The sequence below is a fragment of the Rhamphochromis longiceps genome, linkage group LG5 (genome assembly GCF_057381845.1).
Source record: "Rhamphochromis longiceps isolate RC_006_pf linkage group LG5, R_longiceps_female_GT1.1, whole genome shotgun sequence".
Classification (NCBI taxonomy): domain Eukaryota; kingdom Metazoa; phylum Chordata; class Actinopteri; order Cichliformes; family Cichlidae; genus Rhamphochromis; species Rhamphochromis longiceps.
The window spans coordinates 16,234,668-16,253,172 of NC_140561.1; the positions used below are offsets into that span (position 1 = coordinate 16,234,668).

Consider the following 18,505-nt stretch of genomic DNA (forward strand, 5'->3'; position numbering starts at 1 on the left):
AACATGATTTCATAATTTGCCTCTCAGTGAGGCGACATGCTCTTTGTTCCCCTTCCATTAGCACCAGGTAATCTTTAGATCATTAAATAATTTGCTGGTTCAGCATGTTCTTATGCAAGGTCCCAATGCTCCCCCCCCAAAAAATGATACTGATATCAATGAGATTTTTGCCTTGTTAGTTTTTTTCTAGGCAGCACGGTGGCACGGTGGTTAGCACTGTTGCCGCACAGCAAGAAGGTCCTGAGTTCAATTCCAACATCAGGCCGGGGTCTTTCTGTGTGGAGTTTGCATGTTCTCCCCGTGTTTGCGTGGGTTCCCTCCGGGTACTCCGGCTTCCTCCCACCGTCCAAAGACATGCAGCTTGTGGGGATAGGTTAATTGGACAATCCAAATTGTCACTAGGTGTGAATGTGCGAATGAATGTGAGTGCAAATGGTTGTTTGTCCCTGTGTGTTGGCCCTGCGACAGACTGGCGACCTGTCCAGGGTGTACCCCGCCTCTCGCCCTATGACAGCTGGGATAGGCTCCAGCGCCCCCCGCGACCCTGAAAAGGATAAGCGGAAGTGAATGGATGGATGGATGGATGGATAGTTTTTTTCCCCCTACATACAGGAATTTTTAGGCCAAAAAAAAAAAAAGCACTTTAATATCAATATGCCAAAGATCACATTAACTTAACTCTAATACACATCTTTGCTTATTAAACACACACCATCAGGTTATTGACTATACTGTATGCTTACATACCTAGTCACTCCACAAAGGGCCTGTGCTGAAATTCTGCTCATCATATCAAGCAGAAAATCATTTAAATCAATGCACTATTACTATTAATATTGCAACAATTACTCTTCATCTTCTCATTCTTATTTTGAAACTATATTCTATATAGTTAATAAAATTGTATTGTGTCCATCATCAGCTGGCCCTACAGTAACAGGTAGAGGGATGTTTCTTCTGTAGTGACACACGTGGTGGGTCCAATTCGGCAGATAGAAAATATTTCCTACATAAAACCACTCACAACAAGGCCTGTGGAATTTCCTTTTAATAGAGCCGTGACATGATACCTGAAAAGAGACATATTACCGTTTAGTTCCATTAGATTGAATAAAAGGCATACTTTCCTACAGCCACTACCTCCCAAGCTGGGCAAGTTTTATCAAAACAGTCTAGACAGTTAGACAGAACTAACACTAACCAGTAGAAAAATATGCACATTTAATTTAGGGGTAATCTGCTCCTCTGAGTTTCTGGCATATGAGTTGATCCCTGAAGACCTCAAGAAATGTGAATAAATGTAATGGTGTAACTATTACCCTAATGGTTGGAATGACAAGAGTTGTTAAGATAAACCTGTCTAAAACCTCACCTATCTAATTTACTCCATTAATAAATGAGTCCTGTAAACTTGTACAATTGTGTTTCTTCATATGCTTTTAGAGGCAGTCAAAAAGGCAGAGTGTCTAAGTGACTGCAGCCTTCTGTCCTCATGGTAAATCTCTGCCAGTTCAAATGGTAAATGGTAAATGGCCTGTATTTATATAGCGCTTTTTTACTAGTCCCTAAGGACCCCAAAGCGCTTTACATATCCAGTCATCCACCCATTCACACACACATTCACACACTGGTGATGGCAAGCTACATTGTAGCCACAGCCACCCTGGGGCGCACTGACAGAGGCGAGGCTGCCGGACACTGGCGCCACCGGGCCCTCTGACCACCACCAGTAGGCAACGGGTGAAGTGTCTTGCCCAAGGACACAACGACCGAGACTGTCCGAGCCGGGGCTCGAACCGGCAACCTTCCGATTACAAGGTTCAAGGCGCCGACAGGTCCTGTCTCGTGTAATGACTAGCAGTCTATTGCTTTGGACGGCACAGAGATCCTTACAGTAAGCTACCTGTCTGTTTCATTAATTGGACATGGAAGACAGACAGACAGACACACACACACACACACACACACACACACACACACACACACACACACACACACACACACACACACACACACACACACACACACACACACACACACACACACACACACACACACACACACACAATAAAGTAGATAAAAGCATGCTTTCATCTGAGTTTGTTCTAACTACAAACTGTGAGCAGTTACTTTATGATGAATCCAGACATCCACCTGAGGTTTGCAAAGGTTCTGTCTTTGCTAACACTTTGAGAGTAACAAGTTTTTTTTTAAGAGGATTAATGGATTTTTAGATCTTAAGGTAAGCTTGACTGCAATGTTGTGGGTCTCTACAGAAAAGCATTTTGAGGGAATATGGGTAGTCAGATACCCCAAGGCAAGGCTAATGGATTAACTCCTCTAAATAACCTCATGTTGTTGGGCAAAGCAAGTAGAAGATGACACTGGATAACATTTTACCGTTCGCTATGTCGCCACATGAGAATAATGTTTTACAGTCAACATCTCAGGGGCTTCCATCTTTTTGCTCTGCTTTTATGAAAGTAGCCACCTCAAGTCTGAGAGGCTGCTTTTAGCATTAGCGTTTGCACTTAAACTATTTGGGGTCATTCCTAGAATCAAAGCTGAGAACCAGAAAGAAAAAAATGGTACGGCTGAACAAGTCAATAAACAAGGGAAATGGTGGTGTTCTTAACTTCTCTAGACTACTGTTCCTGATTTCAGCCTCCCTAAGTGTATTTATAGGGCTCTGTGGTTCGCCCAAATCTTTCCATCAGGTAGCCATGGTTACTAGTGTAGGTAAATAACTCGTGATCAAGTAGCAACCTCAAGGGCTAAAAAAGAGACATGAAAAGTGCTAAAAACTGCAGTCCATTTTATAGCCATGTGAGGCTATCTATGTTTAAACTGCATTGAGATGAAAAGTTGATGTGGTCAATCCGGTGCACAGGTGTCCTGCTCTGCTATTAATTGTACTAAAACAGACTTTAAGGAGTCAGCTATCCAGGCTTCATTTTAAAATTAGGAAACTGTTACAATAAGATGGAGAGATGCTAAATCAGAGACACAGACCTTCCCTAAAAAAGAAAGAAAAAAAGAAAAGAAGACATATTGTAACTACATAGCATGTTAGACAGTGCTGAATCCCCGAGTGCTCGCCCCTCCTTTCAGCGGTGGGTAAATAGAATAATTACTGGGTGGTCAGTGTAGTGTGAAACGACAGCGTGACCACAGCACAATGAAACACTGCCCAAATGCTGACAGAACATGATGAGCACATGGCTGCCTGAATACAAAGTGTGCCTGTATTGGTGGCAGAGATAGAAAGGCGGAAAAGGAGTGAAAGTTTGTGTGCCGCACTGAAAAAAAGCAATAGAAACACATTGTGGTGGGACTAAATGCTATGCCTTTGGCAAACTTGTGCTGAAGTGATCTCCTAACCTCTTCCATGCAGCCGTAGACAATAGCAAATCCCTGCTAATGTAATCATTTGGACGAAATTTTAGACTTGAATTGTTTGCCGCTGAATTCAGTGGACCAGGTGCAAGAAAATGGCAATGTTGTGGATGAGGTCACTGCCAGTACAAAGCCAGAAAAGAGACCGAGCAACTTTTTCTTTCTGCCGTTTCTAAAAGTGAAATAAACTGTGTGCTACTGCTCTATACAACGTAACAATAAACACAACAACTAGTACTACAAAGGTAAAGTATAAAAGCTGTATGGAAATACATTATTGTAAAGGAGATGGAAATTTGAATATTTTCTCTTCAAGGTAACAGAAAATGGTGACAATGATGACAAATAAATAATTTTCAATGTAGGAAATGACAGCTGCATTCAAATACAAACAACACTGTAGAAGGTTTGGTGCCATTACACTAACCAACCACCCACTAATGACTTTCGTCACAAACTTGCTCTACCTTTACTATCCAGGTTCCAGGTTTCAGACTGATCCATTAAATGATAGTAATCATTAAGTATGTGCACACTGGAAACAAAGTGGAAGAAGAAAGAATGTTTACTCAATAATAAAACCAACTTATTACAGAACAGTTCAAAGACTTGAACTGTTCTGTAGTAGGGTTATCATTTTAGCACTGCTTCTGTAAAACCCTGATACTGGCACCTCCTAAATTACAATTTTGTCTTGTTAATGGTCCGTTTTTACACGTTTATTATAATTATGTACAAAAAGACATCAGGGTACAGACCGAAAAGTATGTGTTAATGGAAACCAAAAGGAAAACAGCTCTCTGACAAAAAATTGGAAAGAAGTGAGAACAAGTATTATGGAGGGGCATAAATTAGAAATGCTCAGATGCTCTGGCAGTGCAGGTGTGGTGGTGGTGGCGGCTCAGTGTTGAATCAAACTGACATGATTTTTTTGACAGGACTGAAATCACTGTTGTCCCAGGAGAGCACCACTGTGTCTAGCAAAGTCACAGCATTTCTGTTTGCCTTGGAGCAGACCAGGCTGGTGGCTATTAGAGACCGTCACGATCCCATCCCCCCACCACAAAAACAAAAACGTGTGCGGACAGAGAAGTTCCAATGTGCTACATTAATGCACACTTATCAGCCACTTTGCTGGGTATACCTGTTGAACTGCTTGTTAACACAAATGTCTAATTAGCCAGAGTGAGATAAATTAGAAATGAGATTGAAAAACCGATGGAAGCGTCAGGCTGGAGGGACCCGCTGATTAGGCTCTTCATTTATGGAATGCATTATAAATATCTGCTTTGGGAAATCTCTCCAGCAGACGCAATCCATTGATCTGCACATATGCAGAAGAAGCTGTGATGAAACAGAGTAGATGTTTCTGATATTGTAGATAAATACATTCACTGGCAACTTTTTAGGTACATCTGCTTGACTGCCGATTAACGCAAATATCTCATCAGATAGTCGTCAGCAAGTCAATGCATGTAGGCAGGCAGGCAGGCAGGCAGGATGACCTGTTAAAGTTTGAATGAATGAGGAAGAAAGGTGATTTAAGAGACTTTGAATTTGACATAGCTGTTGGTGCCAGACAGCCTGGTCTGAGTATTTCAGAAACTGCTGATCAACCTGGATTTTCTTGCACAACCATTTCTAGGGTTGATCTAAAAAAGAGAATATTACCAGGGAGTTTCTGTTCTGTGGACCAAAATGTTTTGTGTCAGAGGTCAGAGGATAATGGCCAGACTGCTTATAGCTAACAGAAGGGCAACAGTAACTAAAAACACAACAAAACAAAACACGTCTGACAACCAACATCTTCCGAAGAGCATCTCTAAATCCACAACCCATCACAACCGTGAAGCAGATGAGGTACAGCACCAGAAGACCACACTGGGTGCCACTCCTGTCAGCTGACAACTGGTAAATTGAGGCTACAAATCCAGGTTACAAAAGATTCAAAAACACTGATTGATCTCCTACACTACTTGAAAACATACCATTAAACTGGTATAATTCAGGTTGCTGTTGTTAGTTTAATGGTGGGAAGATATTTTCGTTAGGTTTCCTAGTAGCTGAGCATTGTTTAAATGCCACAACCTACTTGAGTATTATTGTTGACCCCTTTTTATGACCACCGTGCACACATCCTCTGGTGACTGCTTCCGGCAGGTAACACATGTCACAAAGCTCAGACCATCTCAAACTGGTTTCTTGAACATAACAATAAGATCACTGTACTTAATCCAATAGAGCACCTTTGGGATGTGGTTGAACGCGAGATTTGAATCATGGATGCGTAGCCAATAAATCTGCAGCATATGCATGATATGACTGACGCTGTCAATATGGACCAAAATCTTTGAGGAATGTTTCCAGCACCTTGTTGAATCTATGCCATGAAGGACTAAGTCAGTTTTGAAGGCAAACGGGAGTCTAACCCCATACCTAACAGTTGCAAGTGGAAATGAGCCTATGTCATTGTACAAATCTACACATCAGTCAGGTATTCATAGTAGAAACATGTGTAATCTTCAACATTTAAATGCCTTCAAATAATTCAAACTGGAATTCTATTCATGTGAAGGACTCCTGCTTCCAAACAGCTCTACTTGTAGACCATCAGATCAGAGAACAACTCCTAAAAGCTTTGAGGATAATGTGTGCGCCTGTCTGGATTAACAGTGATTTTTTCCCCCCTAGCCACTCTCCAATGGTCCCAGGGCCTCAGAATTAACTTTGTACCACGCTAAATATTCCCATCTTCATTTGATTATGAAAATTCAGTGTTAGATGCAGCCCAAAAAGAAAAAGAAATTCAGTTGTATTTTTTCACAGTACAGTAACACATGAAAGTGAGATTTCAAAGAAACAACCGAGAAGCTTAAACAAAGGCAAGAAAAGCAAACATAAAAGGTATGAAAAGATATGTTTACTTTATTCACTGTGCCAAATCTAGAACTGAAAAGTAAAGACAACATCTCACAGCAATATCTAGACATTGTTTTGTTCTGATATTCATCCATCGTAAAGGTAAAATGGTAAAAATGGCCTGTGATTTAAAGCTAATACAAAATTAAGGATCCATTTTTTTAATTTAAAAAAATCCATGTATATTCCCACGTATTTTAAAACAGGAAACATTACCTTATTATCAAGAGAGGAATATCAATTGATATGGTAATTAGAGATTTTTTGTCACAATAATATTATGGAGGCAACATGAAGTGATAATAGCAAATTATCACCCAGCCTCTCCACTATGTGTGGATAAGTGCCAAGCAGCAGGGAGTCTAGTGTTCACATTAACAGCATACCAATGTCGCAAATAGCCTTTACACCTTTACACAAGCACATCTGCTTTCTGACAACTTCCCAGTGCATCTTCCATTTAAATTTGGAGGGCTAGCATAGAGCAAAGAAATCAGATGTGAATCTCAGTAGATCATTTAAAGGTGTATTTAAAAAAAAAAACCTGATGCAAAATAGCAAAAAACAATCTAGAAATGAAATGAGTGAAAAATAAATACTGAGTAAGCAAGCAAGTAGCAGTGTAGCAGGTTCTTTGACCAAAACATAGTGTTACAAAGATAATACAGAATATTTACCGGATTCGAGCCTCAGCTTTAGTAGCTGCCTGGTTGTACTGTTCAGCCGTCTCCTTGTAGTTTTCAAAACTCTGCAGGCAAATAGACAAAGTAAGAAATACGAGAATGAATTCAACAGTGTTTCATGGCTCAAAAAAAAGCTTCTACGGAGGCTGCATTTAATGATACTAGAACTTGTTTCCAAGGCTTAGTATAACTTAATGTTCAGATCACACAATTACAAAACAGAAAAATCAAAACAGACTACATTAAAGTCCCCAAATCAAGTGCCATGAATTATAATCTACATAATTTTACCACAATTACAACTACCTTTTCCAATTTAGTACAAGCTTTAAAAGCCAGCAACGATAAGAAAAATGCATAAAACAACATTGGAAAATGTCACATTCATTAAATTAGTGACCTTTGAATTTTACAGCCTGCTTACAAATCTGAATGTTGATAGTCTGTTAGTACTTCGTGTTTTTCTTTCTCTCATGTGACAAACTGTGGCATTTAAATAAAGTTACATCACAAATTGATCTTGTAACTAGAGCCAGGTCGCATAGAGTACGCCTTTGTAATCAGTGGTCACAGTGCTAACTGTACAGCATCGTGGTCTAAATGAGCAGGAAATAGCAGAAAGTTAATAGAAAACAACCCCAAGTTGCCTTTCACACACGTTTTATGCACATCTTCCTGCTCTGTTTTCACAGGGATTCAAATGGACACACACATTCCTTCGAACCAGGCAGCTGTTAATATACAATCTGTTAAATGACTGGATATCTGCATACTTATATGGACCTCTATCAGTTATGTTGAGGAACTTTCCCGTGTGTGCTTGTGTGGGAAAAAGTCTCGAGTACATTTAAAATCATCATCTCAGTAAGACGTAGGATCACCTGGCAGGCTTTGCGTCGAAACCTCTGAAATACAGTTTGTCTAGAATACCCCAAACACAAAGCAAATCTCTGTAGCCAAACCTCTCGTACGCATTCAGTGAGCAGTAATCGCCATTTTAAACCAATAACCGCGGTGCTCCGGCTTTTACTTAATTATTCCCCATATTCCCAAAAGACTGGGTGATAGGAGAGGAAGATAATTGAAGTGATGGAGTAGAGAAGAGATGGGATCAAACACAAACCTCCCCCACAATCCCTAGTCCTCTACTCCTCCAGTGCCCCCTAGTCATTTTCTCATCTCATTATTTCAAGCTGATGTGCAGACATGCAATTTCTGATCTGAATGTCTGGTGTTGGAACTGAATCAAGTAATGTCATAGGCATCTTTTCCTTAATCCTATCTTTTAGTATTCACTACGGTGTAATAATCTGCTTCTCCATTATCTTCATCCCTGTTCTTTAAAGAAAAGATGGAAAAAAGGAGTCATAAGTCTTGTAAGGAGGAGGATATTTCAAATCAGCACCAACTTTGATGAAGTAGTGAAGCTGTAGGCACCAGATTTAGACAAGAATCACCTTTTATATGGGATTCAAAAAGATCCATTATAAATATGATAATAAATCAATTCAGCACATAAATTTCCTTTTCCAACCACAACATTTTCAAACACACCTAACAGTCGCTAAGACAGAAATGTGGACAATGCAGAGGTGCATAAACATGCTAATGTAAATGTAGCTACACTTTACCTCCCCTATCTGCCTGAGTTTATGTTTGGGCTGCACAATAACTCAAAATGTGAAAATGCCAAACATCCCCAGGTGTATGACTGCCAATTATGCTTCCTAGCTGTGCTATATTGGATTATCCAGGACAGAACTCAGGATTAGACTCCTCTTGTCGCCATGTCTCTCCTTTGCCAGTATATGACTAGGTTTAAATACCATACCTTGACAGGGATGGGGGAGTAATAACTCCAACTCAAAGGTTTCAAGTCAAGCATATTTCATACCACCATCCTGTACTTTTGAAAGAAGAGACATTTTCAGACCTCTGAACTTCTGCTCAGATGTTTTATTAATCTACTAAGCATAAACCATCACTAATAAATGCCATAATCTGACAGTACTAGCAACCAGTCCCTGAATTCATGGACATTAAAGACTCATTTTTTGCTGGAGTGAAGCTACTACTTTGGTTCACCCTTTGGGAATATTGTGGTAAGAACTTAGTCTCCCATTAGTGGCTTAGCCCTTAGCCTCAGGTCAATGGGCTCAATGGACAGACTCCGAGGAAGGCTGAGCTGAAACTTGAAAGTTTATGGTTCCCTTGTGGGACATCAAGTGTTTGAGCCAAGATAAAAAAAAAAAATAAAAAAAATGATGTCTCCACAGGGGACAGCACCCATGGGTGCCTCTGATTATGCAGGACAAAGAGAGCTGGGCACCAGAAAGAGAAGCAGCAAGTAGATGGTTTAAAGGTAAAGTGAACTTGTTGCTGACAATGAACCTTTTTTGTAGCAAACATTTTAACTTGTAACAGTGAGGACAGCACTGGTAGAGCTCATCTCCATCAAGTGTCCAAGTCAACTCAATAAAACAGATGCACAATAGCAGGACCTTCCTTAAAGGGACTGCAGACTTTAATATGCCTGTTTTATAAATACAGACTGTGTCGAAATGTTTGCTGTCAAAAGGGGTCATTTTTTGGCAAATCCTAAACGAAAGCTCGATCTTAAAAGGTTTCAGAGAGGTAAGGCAGTGGTTGATAGGTGACTGAGTGATGCAAAAAAATAAATAAAAAAAATAAAATAAAATAAAAAAATCACAGAAACCTGCAATGAAAACAAACTTTTTCACTATTTATGCCGTCACTGCTTGTAAAACATACTTTGAAACACTATATTTTACCCCTGCAAACTGTGTGCTCTTCAGAGATTGTCAGGAATTTTCCAATTTGGAGCCTTTCATGCTTCATTTGAACATCTTGTCTGTTTTTCTCCACACAAACCAAAGGAAAAACCAAGAGAATCAACATATGTGAATAAGCTAGGCAGGTACAGCTAATCCAACAGAAACTTTGGGGGGCTGTGATGCTGTTCAGTGGTTGTGTATATATACACACACACACACACACACACACACACACACACACACACACACACACACGTTATTTTGTGTCTAATCAAGAACAAACCCCAAGGAATAGCCCTAGCTCAGCTCTCGTGACTACAGAGAGGAGGTAGCTCTATCACTGGCATACACACACTGAGATCTTCCAAGTCATTTCCACCCATGGGGACAAAAGCCCTATATGGAGAAGCAGAAAGAGGGGATGACAGCCCTCAGTGGGGGAAGGCAAGGTTTTGGGGTTGCTGGAAAGGTTCACGGAGGGGATTAGTGGTTGTGTATTAGCTTGCATACATGCAGGTGTGTGACTAAATCTGTGTTTCTACTTGAATTGTTGTGTTCAGATGATCCTTGAGCGTACACTTGTCTGAACACCCTCCAGGAGCTGTGGACTGAGATGGGCTGATGTCAGGATTTCGAGGGAGGGGTTGTTTCATGCGCCGTGCTTGGACGGAGGAGGATTAATTTTCTTTTTGAGGAAGCAGTCGACAAAAGGGGGGGTAGAAGGGATTAAAAGAGGTGAATTTTAAAGTGAGGCTTGTTTACAGAGTCACAGGGTATATTTCCACAGGAAGACAGATATACACTACCTCTACACTGTTGAGAGATTAGGGAGGCATCCAAAAAATAGAGGAGGAGGGAAGGAGATTTGGGAAGGAGCAGAATTAGAAGATGCACTGGTATGTTCAGCCGGCGTTGCAGCGTTTGTGTGTTGTTTTGTATATACACAACATGTATGTGTGGAAGTTGTGCAATGGATTGTCCACAATTATTTCTGATATGACAGCATGCGCGCAAACCTGTCAGAGCCCACAAATCTACAAACTCCTGCACACAAACATGCACACACCGTTTTCACATTCGTGTCAGGAGTGAATTCAAACAGTCTCCGCAGCCCTTAGACAAACATTACAGCCTGTTATCATCATTCATCCCTAAGGCAAACTGGACACTAGAGCTTGCTTGTGTGTATTCTCACACTGGCACACACACAGTGTGCGCACAGTTATATACACCATTATTAACCTGTTAGAAAAATCTGACGCTAAGCCAAAGTAAAATGTTGATTCAGTGGAACGCCACACACAGATTACCAGTGGATTGTCCTTTATTTTATTTTATTTTTATTTTTTTTACAGCCTTTCCAACCTTTGGCTAACTCCATTTGCAATGTAAAATAAAATTAGAGATAAATAATACAATGAACCAATAAATAAAGCCCTGCAGACCTAGCCGGGTCTGAAGATTGTCAGTCTGCTGTGCATCAGCCAAATTTAAATCTGAAATTTGCATTTGAAATCATGCCTGTTGCATCTGTCATGCTAAAAGAGAAAGCAGCTCAAGAATTGCTCCTTGGGTGCACGAGTTACCCATGCCATGCGTACTAATGGACCTCCATACAATCGCGGATAATAGCTTTTTGAACTGTGTGCCGATAACAGGCTGGATTCTTTTCAATTTCTCTGTTTTACATTGAGCTGCAACAATACCCAATCCTGTTACTGATAACATTTCTCAGTTCTAACATTTGACATGTCTTCACAGAATGTACAAAGGCTAAAGTATGGAAAGCCATTTAAAGACTTGATTGAATCAGTTGTGTCACAAGTGAGACACATTACTGTTTCAGCCTGTGCTTTGCATTTATGTATATAACCTGTGTCAGTCACAATTCAACTTTTAAGTGGCCATTTATTTCAGCCCCACTGGAATTTGCACCAGGTATGAGCGAGTGAAAAGAAAAAAGATAGCAAAGGAAATGGAGAGGAAGCTTGAAAGGAGAACTGGATGAATGGAGTGCTAGACTGGAAAATGAAGAAAAAGGAGGAGGAGGGTGGATGCCGGCTCAGGATAGACTGTCTGTTTAATGCACAGTCCATATAGCCTCTTTATCTCTCCCTCTCAGTACCCTGCTTTTTAGCTTCCTCATTCAAATGCAGGTCAGCTGTGTGCAAGTGAGGGGCGAAATAAAAAAGATAGAAAACGGGACTGCAGCAGCAAGCGGAGAAAGATAGACCATCCTGCACTCTTCTGCCAATCAGTCTCTTCCGTCAAGTATTGCACCGCGTGTTGCTTGCTGCACGGAGTGCAGGGGCCCTCCCATTTAACTTGCCTATGTAAAAGGTTTTCTCACAGGCCTAAAGGAGGCGAGTGTTAGGGAGTAGATAAAGTAACCCTCTGCCCGATGGGTCTTGCTACAGGGAGGGAGAGACTGAGTAGAGGCGCAGAAAGGGAGTCAAGACCCCAGGAGTGTCTACCAAATACCTGAGGGAAAGCTGGGATTTAAGGAGGGAAACGGGACTGATGAAGGGAAGGGAAACTGGAGTAAGGTTATTTGCATCTACCGGATACCTTTTCATTTCCTTGTGTATTTCCATTGTGTATTTTGCTATCAGGTTATGTCAATGTAACCTTAAAGTTTATTGGACTAATTTCCAGTTCCATCTTTCTTTTTTAGTCTACTATGGTAACACTATAGTATTCACATTTCAGAAAAACCCTTATCTTATACTGGGCCTTAGTTCATGAACTGTCTGAAAAAAGCTGATTTAGCTACCGTTTCTTTGAGGCCAACTTTCTATGAGTTCTCCTCATTGCCTCCAGGCGGAAGCAGGTGCTTGTGGGTATTTACGTCATCGTTTTCTGACAAAGAGCTTTTGTAAACAAGCTGCAGACAAAGAAAAAAAGTTTTGCTCTTCTTTATTGGAATTAGCCGTCCCTCAATTAGATGTCGGAGCTGATATAAGATCTGGAAAATGGAAGTGGACAGCAAAAACATCAATAGCAAAGTTAACACTAATCACTTGCTTAATGTGGAACATAATGATGGACTTAATCTTTCAATCGTAAGCTGTATGAAACTATGTCTATTTATGTCCCTGTTAATAAGTGCACATATGGGAAATGTGCTATAACATTGACTATTATCTCACTGCACATTTTATTTATAGGGACTCTTACTTTAAATGTTTACAACTACAATACAAATAAAGCAAATTCAATATTTTGCTTTGATTTTTATGATTGCTTAAACAATATTGGAATTTTTTTATTCTGAGCACTCCTACAAAGCTTCATTTACCCATCCACGCACCCACTAATAAAAATGCTTTTTCCTATGCCTAAGGCCTTTTGCCCAACATTTAGACGCACTCTGATGGATGCATCTTGCCCAAGGATACTTTGACATGCAGACTGGGGGATTCGGGGCTCAAACTACTGACTGTCCAATTAGTAGATGACCCACTCAACCCTCTGTGCCAGAGCCGCCCCCTAGCTTGCTTTATGATCAAACGTTTGCTATTCGTCTACGTTTGATTATACATTTCCTGTGCAGAGCAAATTGTTGAGTCAGACAGAACATGTGGGTGAGGTTGCTTTGCCCACAGCCAAGAGACGGCCAGGGAAATCTCTCTTTTTGGCATCAAACAGATCCAAGAGTTGAAAACACTGATGGAAGCCGAACGTTTACAGCAGCCTGACCTTTTGGCTCACATGAGATTATTTAAAACTTTTGTCATGTTTAAAATGAGCAGTCAAATTAAACATGACAAAGATAATGAACAGAAAAGAAATTCACTCATCCATTCAAACCCTGTTTCCTTTACATTTAATTATTCATAATTTTTCATTATACTTTATCATCGGTGTTAATTTGGAATTGTTCTTTCTAAATTTACTTTCAGTCCTTGCAGCATCTGCATATGCTTTAGAGTATCAACCAAAATCCTACGCCAGTGCAGCCTTACTCCTCACAAAGTTTACTGGGTACTTTGAAAGAAAGCTTTATCAAACCACCATTGCAGTGATTTTTACTGTGCACAATATCAAAAGCAAATTAGGTAGAGGGAAAACAACACACAATTCCTTTAAAGCACTAAAAAACAAAACAAAGGTATACAGTGATGAGAAAACAGAAAAGCACAGTGCATTGCATTAGGCAACTCCAGCTATCTGAGGAACCTCTTGAGTGCAGGCACATCAACAGAAAGTCACGCCTCTTATCTGCCTGCTGAAACTTTTAATTCATTTACATTCATATTCCGACACTGGTACGTGGGCTTGGCATTTCCAAGACAGGAAACAGTGTCTTGTATTCCACCAAGATGTTAATCTCTATGGAGAGTGAGTAATACTGTATCTCACTTAAGGATTTGTTTTGATATTCCTTATATGTGAAGTTGTCTTTTCATTCCAAGTCTACAGGATGTTTTTCATCTCATTAGTGAGATCGGCTGTTATACATCTAAAAAATGTAAATTCTTGTATCTTTCTAACAAACCCATCAGGGAACCTCTCCAGAGGGGAGAAACAAAGCAGAAAAACAAGGGAACCAGTGGACAAATGGAAAAGCCATTCAGGTGAGTTTTGGCTTCTTGTTTTAAACAGTATACTAATGTTAGTGTTGCCAATATTGATATGCAATAGCAGTCATGTTTATGAGATAAGGACATGGCTTTTACCTTTTTCTCCAGTATTTCCAATTGCTCCCTATAGAAGCTAGATATAGTAGCAAGCTCCCTTTCTTTCATCTCCAGGTTTCGGGCCTGCAAGAGAGAGGGAGAAAGGAAAGGGAAAAAGAATAAGAATAAGTAGTATACCACTTTTTAAACGACATGTGAAGACCAGCTGTCAATGACATAGCACTTTGTTTTATGACATACATGTGTAAATTCTTGGATGGTACTGGTCAGTGTTTATTGTGTCACATCAATATTGTAGTCTTGGGATCCGGTTTCATATAGTGTGCAAATGATTCAAGACGCACCTTTCTTTAGGTTTTGCTTCCAAGTTGCCAGACTTTGTCATTTTTAAATGGTCTCAGGTCTCCAAGTTTCTGAAAGTCTTTTTAGATTTCTTCTTTGGACATTGGCTTCTTTTTCACTGAGTTTCAGTCCAGTCCTTGTACCTGACTTGTTTGTCACTTAACAGTAATCTATGAATCATTCAAGTGTGAAAAGGTACCCAACTTAAAAAGAAAAACTAGAGTTGTGCCAACACATGACAGACAACTCAGCAAAGAACCAATTTTAAATTATATCTTTAGGCACTTTGTTACTAGCAGAATGTTCCAGTTGAATCTATGAAATATACTGATGATAACACAGCTTGATCGCCATAAAAATAGTATTTTTGCTCCAAAGAGCTGAAAACCTGGCATATTTTTGCATGGTGGGTGGTGCATCCTTAAAAAAGGAAAAAAGGACAAGAAAAGACAAAACCAGAGCGAAAAACAACAACTACAACAAAATGTAGTAGAAGGCCTGAAGAAATAACTACAGCAGATGAACAGTATCTGAAAGTCATGTCCTTAACAAACAGGAAAACAAAATCCAGCAAAGACCTGACACAGGTCCTGAGTGATGCATTTGGACCTTTGGTTAATCCATCTACTGCTCACTGATGTCTCATCAGAAATGGTCTCAATGGAAAGGTGGCTGCCAAGGAGCCATTCTTAAAGATGGAAAACAGGAAGAAAAGAGAGGTTTGCCAAATATACAAGAACTAGACTGAAAATCAGTGGCAACAGGTCTGACAGTGTGAGGAATCCAGATTTTTGTTTCAAATAGTTGTCACTGTGTATGCTGAGGTCAGGAGATGTCCAACAGAGTGTGTGTAGAGCAGTCTGTAAAACACAGACATGGTTTGGGGATGCATTTCAGCCAGTGGTGTTAGGGATCTCGTCCAAATTCTGAACACAGAAAAGCATCTTCAGATCTGCAAAGTGTCTGATTAGCGATTGCTTCATTTTCAGCATAAAATGAGCTCAAACACACTGCCAATGCACTAAAGTCATAAAGTCAACATTATTCAATTCTATTTATATAGGACCAATTCACAACAAGAGTCACCTGAAAGTGCTTTATATTGTAAGGTAAAGGCCCCACAATAAAATAATAAAAATCATAAGTGAAGCAGTGTGGCACATCTTGGGAGAATGGAACAAAAGGCAGCAAACATCCAAAGAAGAGCTTTGAATGTCCTTCAAGAAGTCTGAAGAACTATTCCTAAAGACTACTTGAAGAAATGACAAGAAAGCCGCGTAAGAGAGTTCAGACAGTTTGAAGAATAAAGGTGGTCACACCAAATATTGACTTTCAAGCTTGTTGAAAATGTAAAAACACCTTTTTCTTTGACTCATATACTGTATTTCCAAGTATTACTGCAAATTTCAATTAATCACTGCACCAGCTTCCCATTTTTTGGAAAAAAATAAAGAAATAAAGTGTGGCTCATCAATTTTGGATCGTATTGTGCATTTTTGTGTGTGAATGGGTGGATGACTGAATGTAGTGTGAAGCGCTTTGGGGTCCTTAGGGACTAAGTAAAGCGCTATACAAATACAAGCCATTTACCCATTTAGGACTGAATGTGTGCTCATTTAAAGACTGCAATGTAGCGCTAAAAGCCTCAAGACTTTCAGCAAAACCCCGAACTGGAAAAATACAGCAAAATATCAACTCTGACTACACAGTCCACCCACTGTAAATCAAAGTAGGAATACACGGTTACTCACAGTAACCATCATGCAAAATAATAGTTTTTAAATCACAAAATAATCCTGTCAAATAATAAGACAGACAACATATATATGCCACTTGTTACTGTAGCTACAGAGTACAGTATTTGGAAGTACTTGCAGAGTCTAGTTTCACTAGCACTGGAACTGCACTGGAACTGTTTTGCCCACCGTGCAATCATAATCTGAGTACATAACTGATCTAATATATAGAACTCAATACTGATATAATATTGCACAGTTGTAGAATTGCCGGAGCAAAAGAGCCACAGGCAAAAAACACTAACACTTTTTTAAGTTACACTTTCCAGATTTTTACCAAGAAAATGCAAGCCAGACTACAAAAGGCACTCATCTATTCACTGCTAGTGAGCACACAAAACATAGAAACCTGCCCTTTAACAACACATTTAGATATGGGGGATACACAGATAGCACAAGGAGAACTTTCTAAGTATCCTTCACAAGTTTATAGTTATGTATTTTTCCAGGAACATGTATGTGTTCTTATCTATACACTACTTTATTTATATAGTTTGATGAAAGTCTATGATTATACACATCTACATCACAAAGTAACACACAACAATTAACAACAAAACAGCTATTTAAGGTTATGTCCATGCATTGTAACAAAACTTACAAAACTATTCAGGTAGCATGAGACTGGGACAGCTGTGGCAGGGGCTGACATGGCGTCGCTGGCGTTAAGATGAGGTGAATGGCTTTAGCCAAGTTTTGACAGGCAGCGAGGTGGCAGATTGGCTGTAGGAAGACCCATAGTTTGGGCCATGACGTAGCAGCATGCAAGCAGAGGAGGACAGGAGGCAGACGTCAAAAAGATACACTGAAAATGAGCTTTAAATCAGCTTTAAGTCAGAAATACCCATGCATGGTGGCTGCAAAGAAAATGCTTGTTGTAAAGGAGAACTGTTATGGAGTCACCTTCTTTTAACTACTTGAGAATTTAAAGTGAGTCGATATTATTTCATATTACAAAAAAAAAGGACAGAAAATAACTTCTTTATAAGAAATACTGATTCAAATAATCTTAAAAGAAGATACAGTGGTTAACTGTAGCAAAGGTGTAAAGACAAGTGACAAAAGCAAGAAAAAGGACTGTGCAAGTAAGGAAGCAATGTCACAAATGTCACGCAGGCACACTACAGATCAGGGTTGTTTAGCCATGCCTTGAGCTCAGTGTGTGATATTACTGGATGTTATTCACTGAGCCAATTTAAGAACCTCTGATCACAACATTTAAAATGGAAAAAGAAAGATACAGTGAATTGAATAAACAAACATGGCCTGGAACATAAAAGCAAGAAAGTGTTTTGCTTGGACAGTCACTGACTCATTTAGCAATAAAAAGGTACGGTGCTCTTTCTATGAGAACATGATATTCAGAACACAGGCATTATACAGTAATAAAACTAAGGTGAGCTTAAATTCAACTGTTGCTCCAAAAACCCTGCCAGCTGGTTGAGGACCCAAGTGTTTACATACATATGTTAAAGGTTTCATCATGCAGCAGTTAAAAAACCCAAACAGCTGCAAAATCTTAATTGCATATAGATAGTCAAGTTGCATCAGCCTTAGAAGAGTTAGCTAAACGAGCACGCTGTGCATGAGATGGTTGAATTCTCTCTACCTGTAATCTATAAAGGTGAACGTACGGTATGTGTATGTGTGTCTACATTTTAAAAATGAATGCCAATTAGTGTTCATGAAGGGCATTTATGAATGCAAATTATATCTAACCAATATGGGTAATGAGTGAAGCAGTGCTACAACAGTATGAACACGACATGGTGCATGAACACAATGTAAGTGGCTGCGGGTGCCGCAGCAAAAGGCAACCATGGGCCCTGGATTTATAGAGAACTGAAACAGAAAGACTGTATTACACACACACACACACACACACACACACACACACACACACACACACTGTGATGGTGTAATGATGACTGATT

The 18,505-nt window shown here is 39.8% G+C and overlaps 1 protein-coding gene across 1 annotated transcript in view; it reads right to left on the reverse strand.

Annotated features, from left to right (window-relative positions):
* The window catches only part of chchd6b (coiled-coil-helix-coiled-coil-helix domain containing 6b), a 52,324-nt gene that overhangs the window by 17,987 nt on the left and 15,832 nt on the right, over nt 1-18,505 (reverse strand). The window contains exons 5-6 of the mRNA XM_085406126.1: nt 14,473-14,556; nt 6,993-7,063 (exon numbers count right to left, since the gene is read on the reverse strand). Of these exons, the coding sequence (XP_085262252.1) occupies nt 6,993-7,063; nt 14,473-14,556 (155 nt within the window). The remainder of the gene's footprint in view (nt 1-6,992; nt 7,064-14,472; nt 14,557-18,505) is intronic.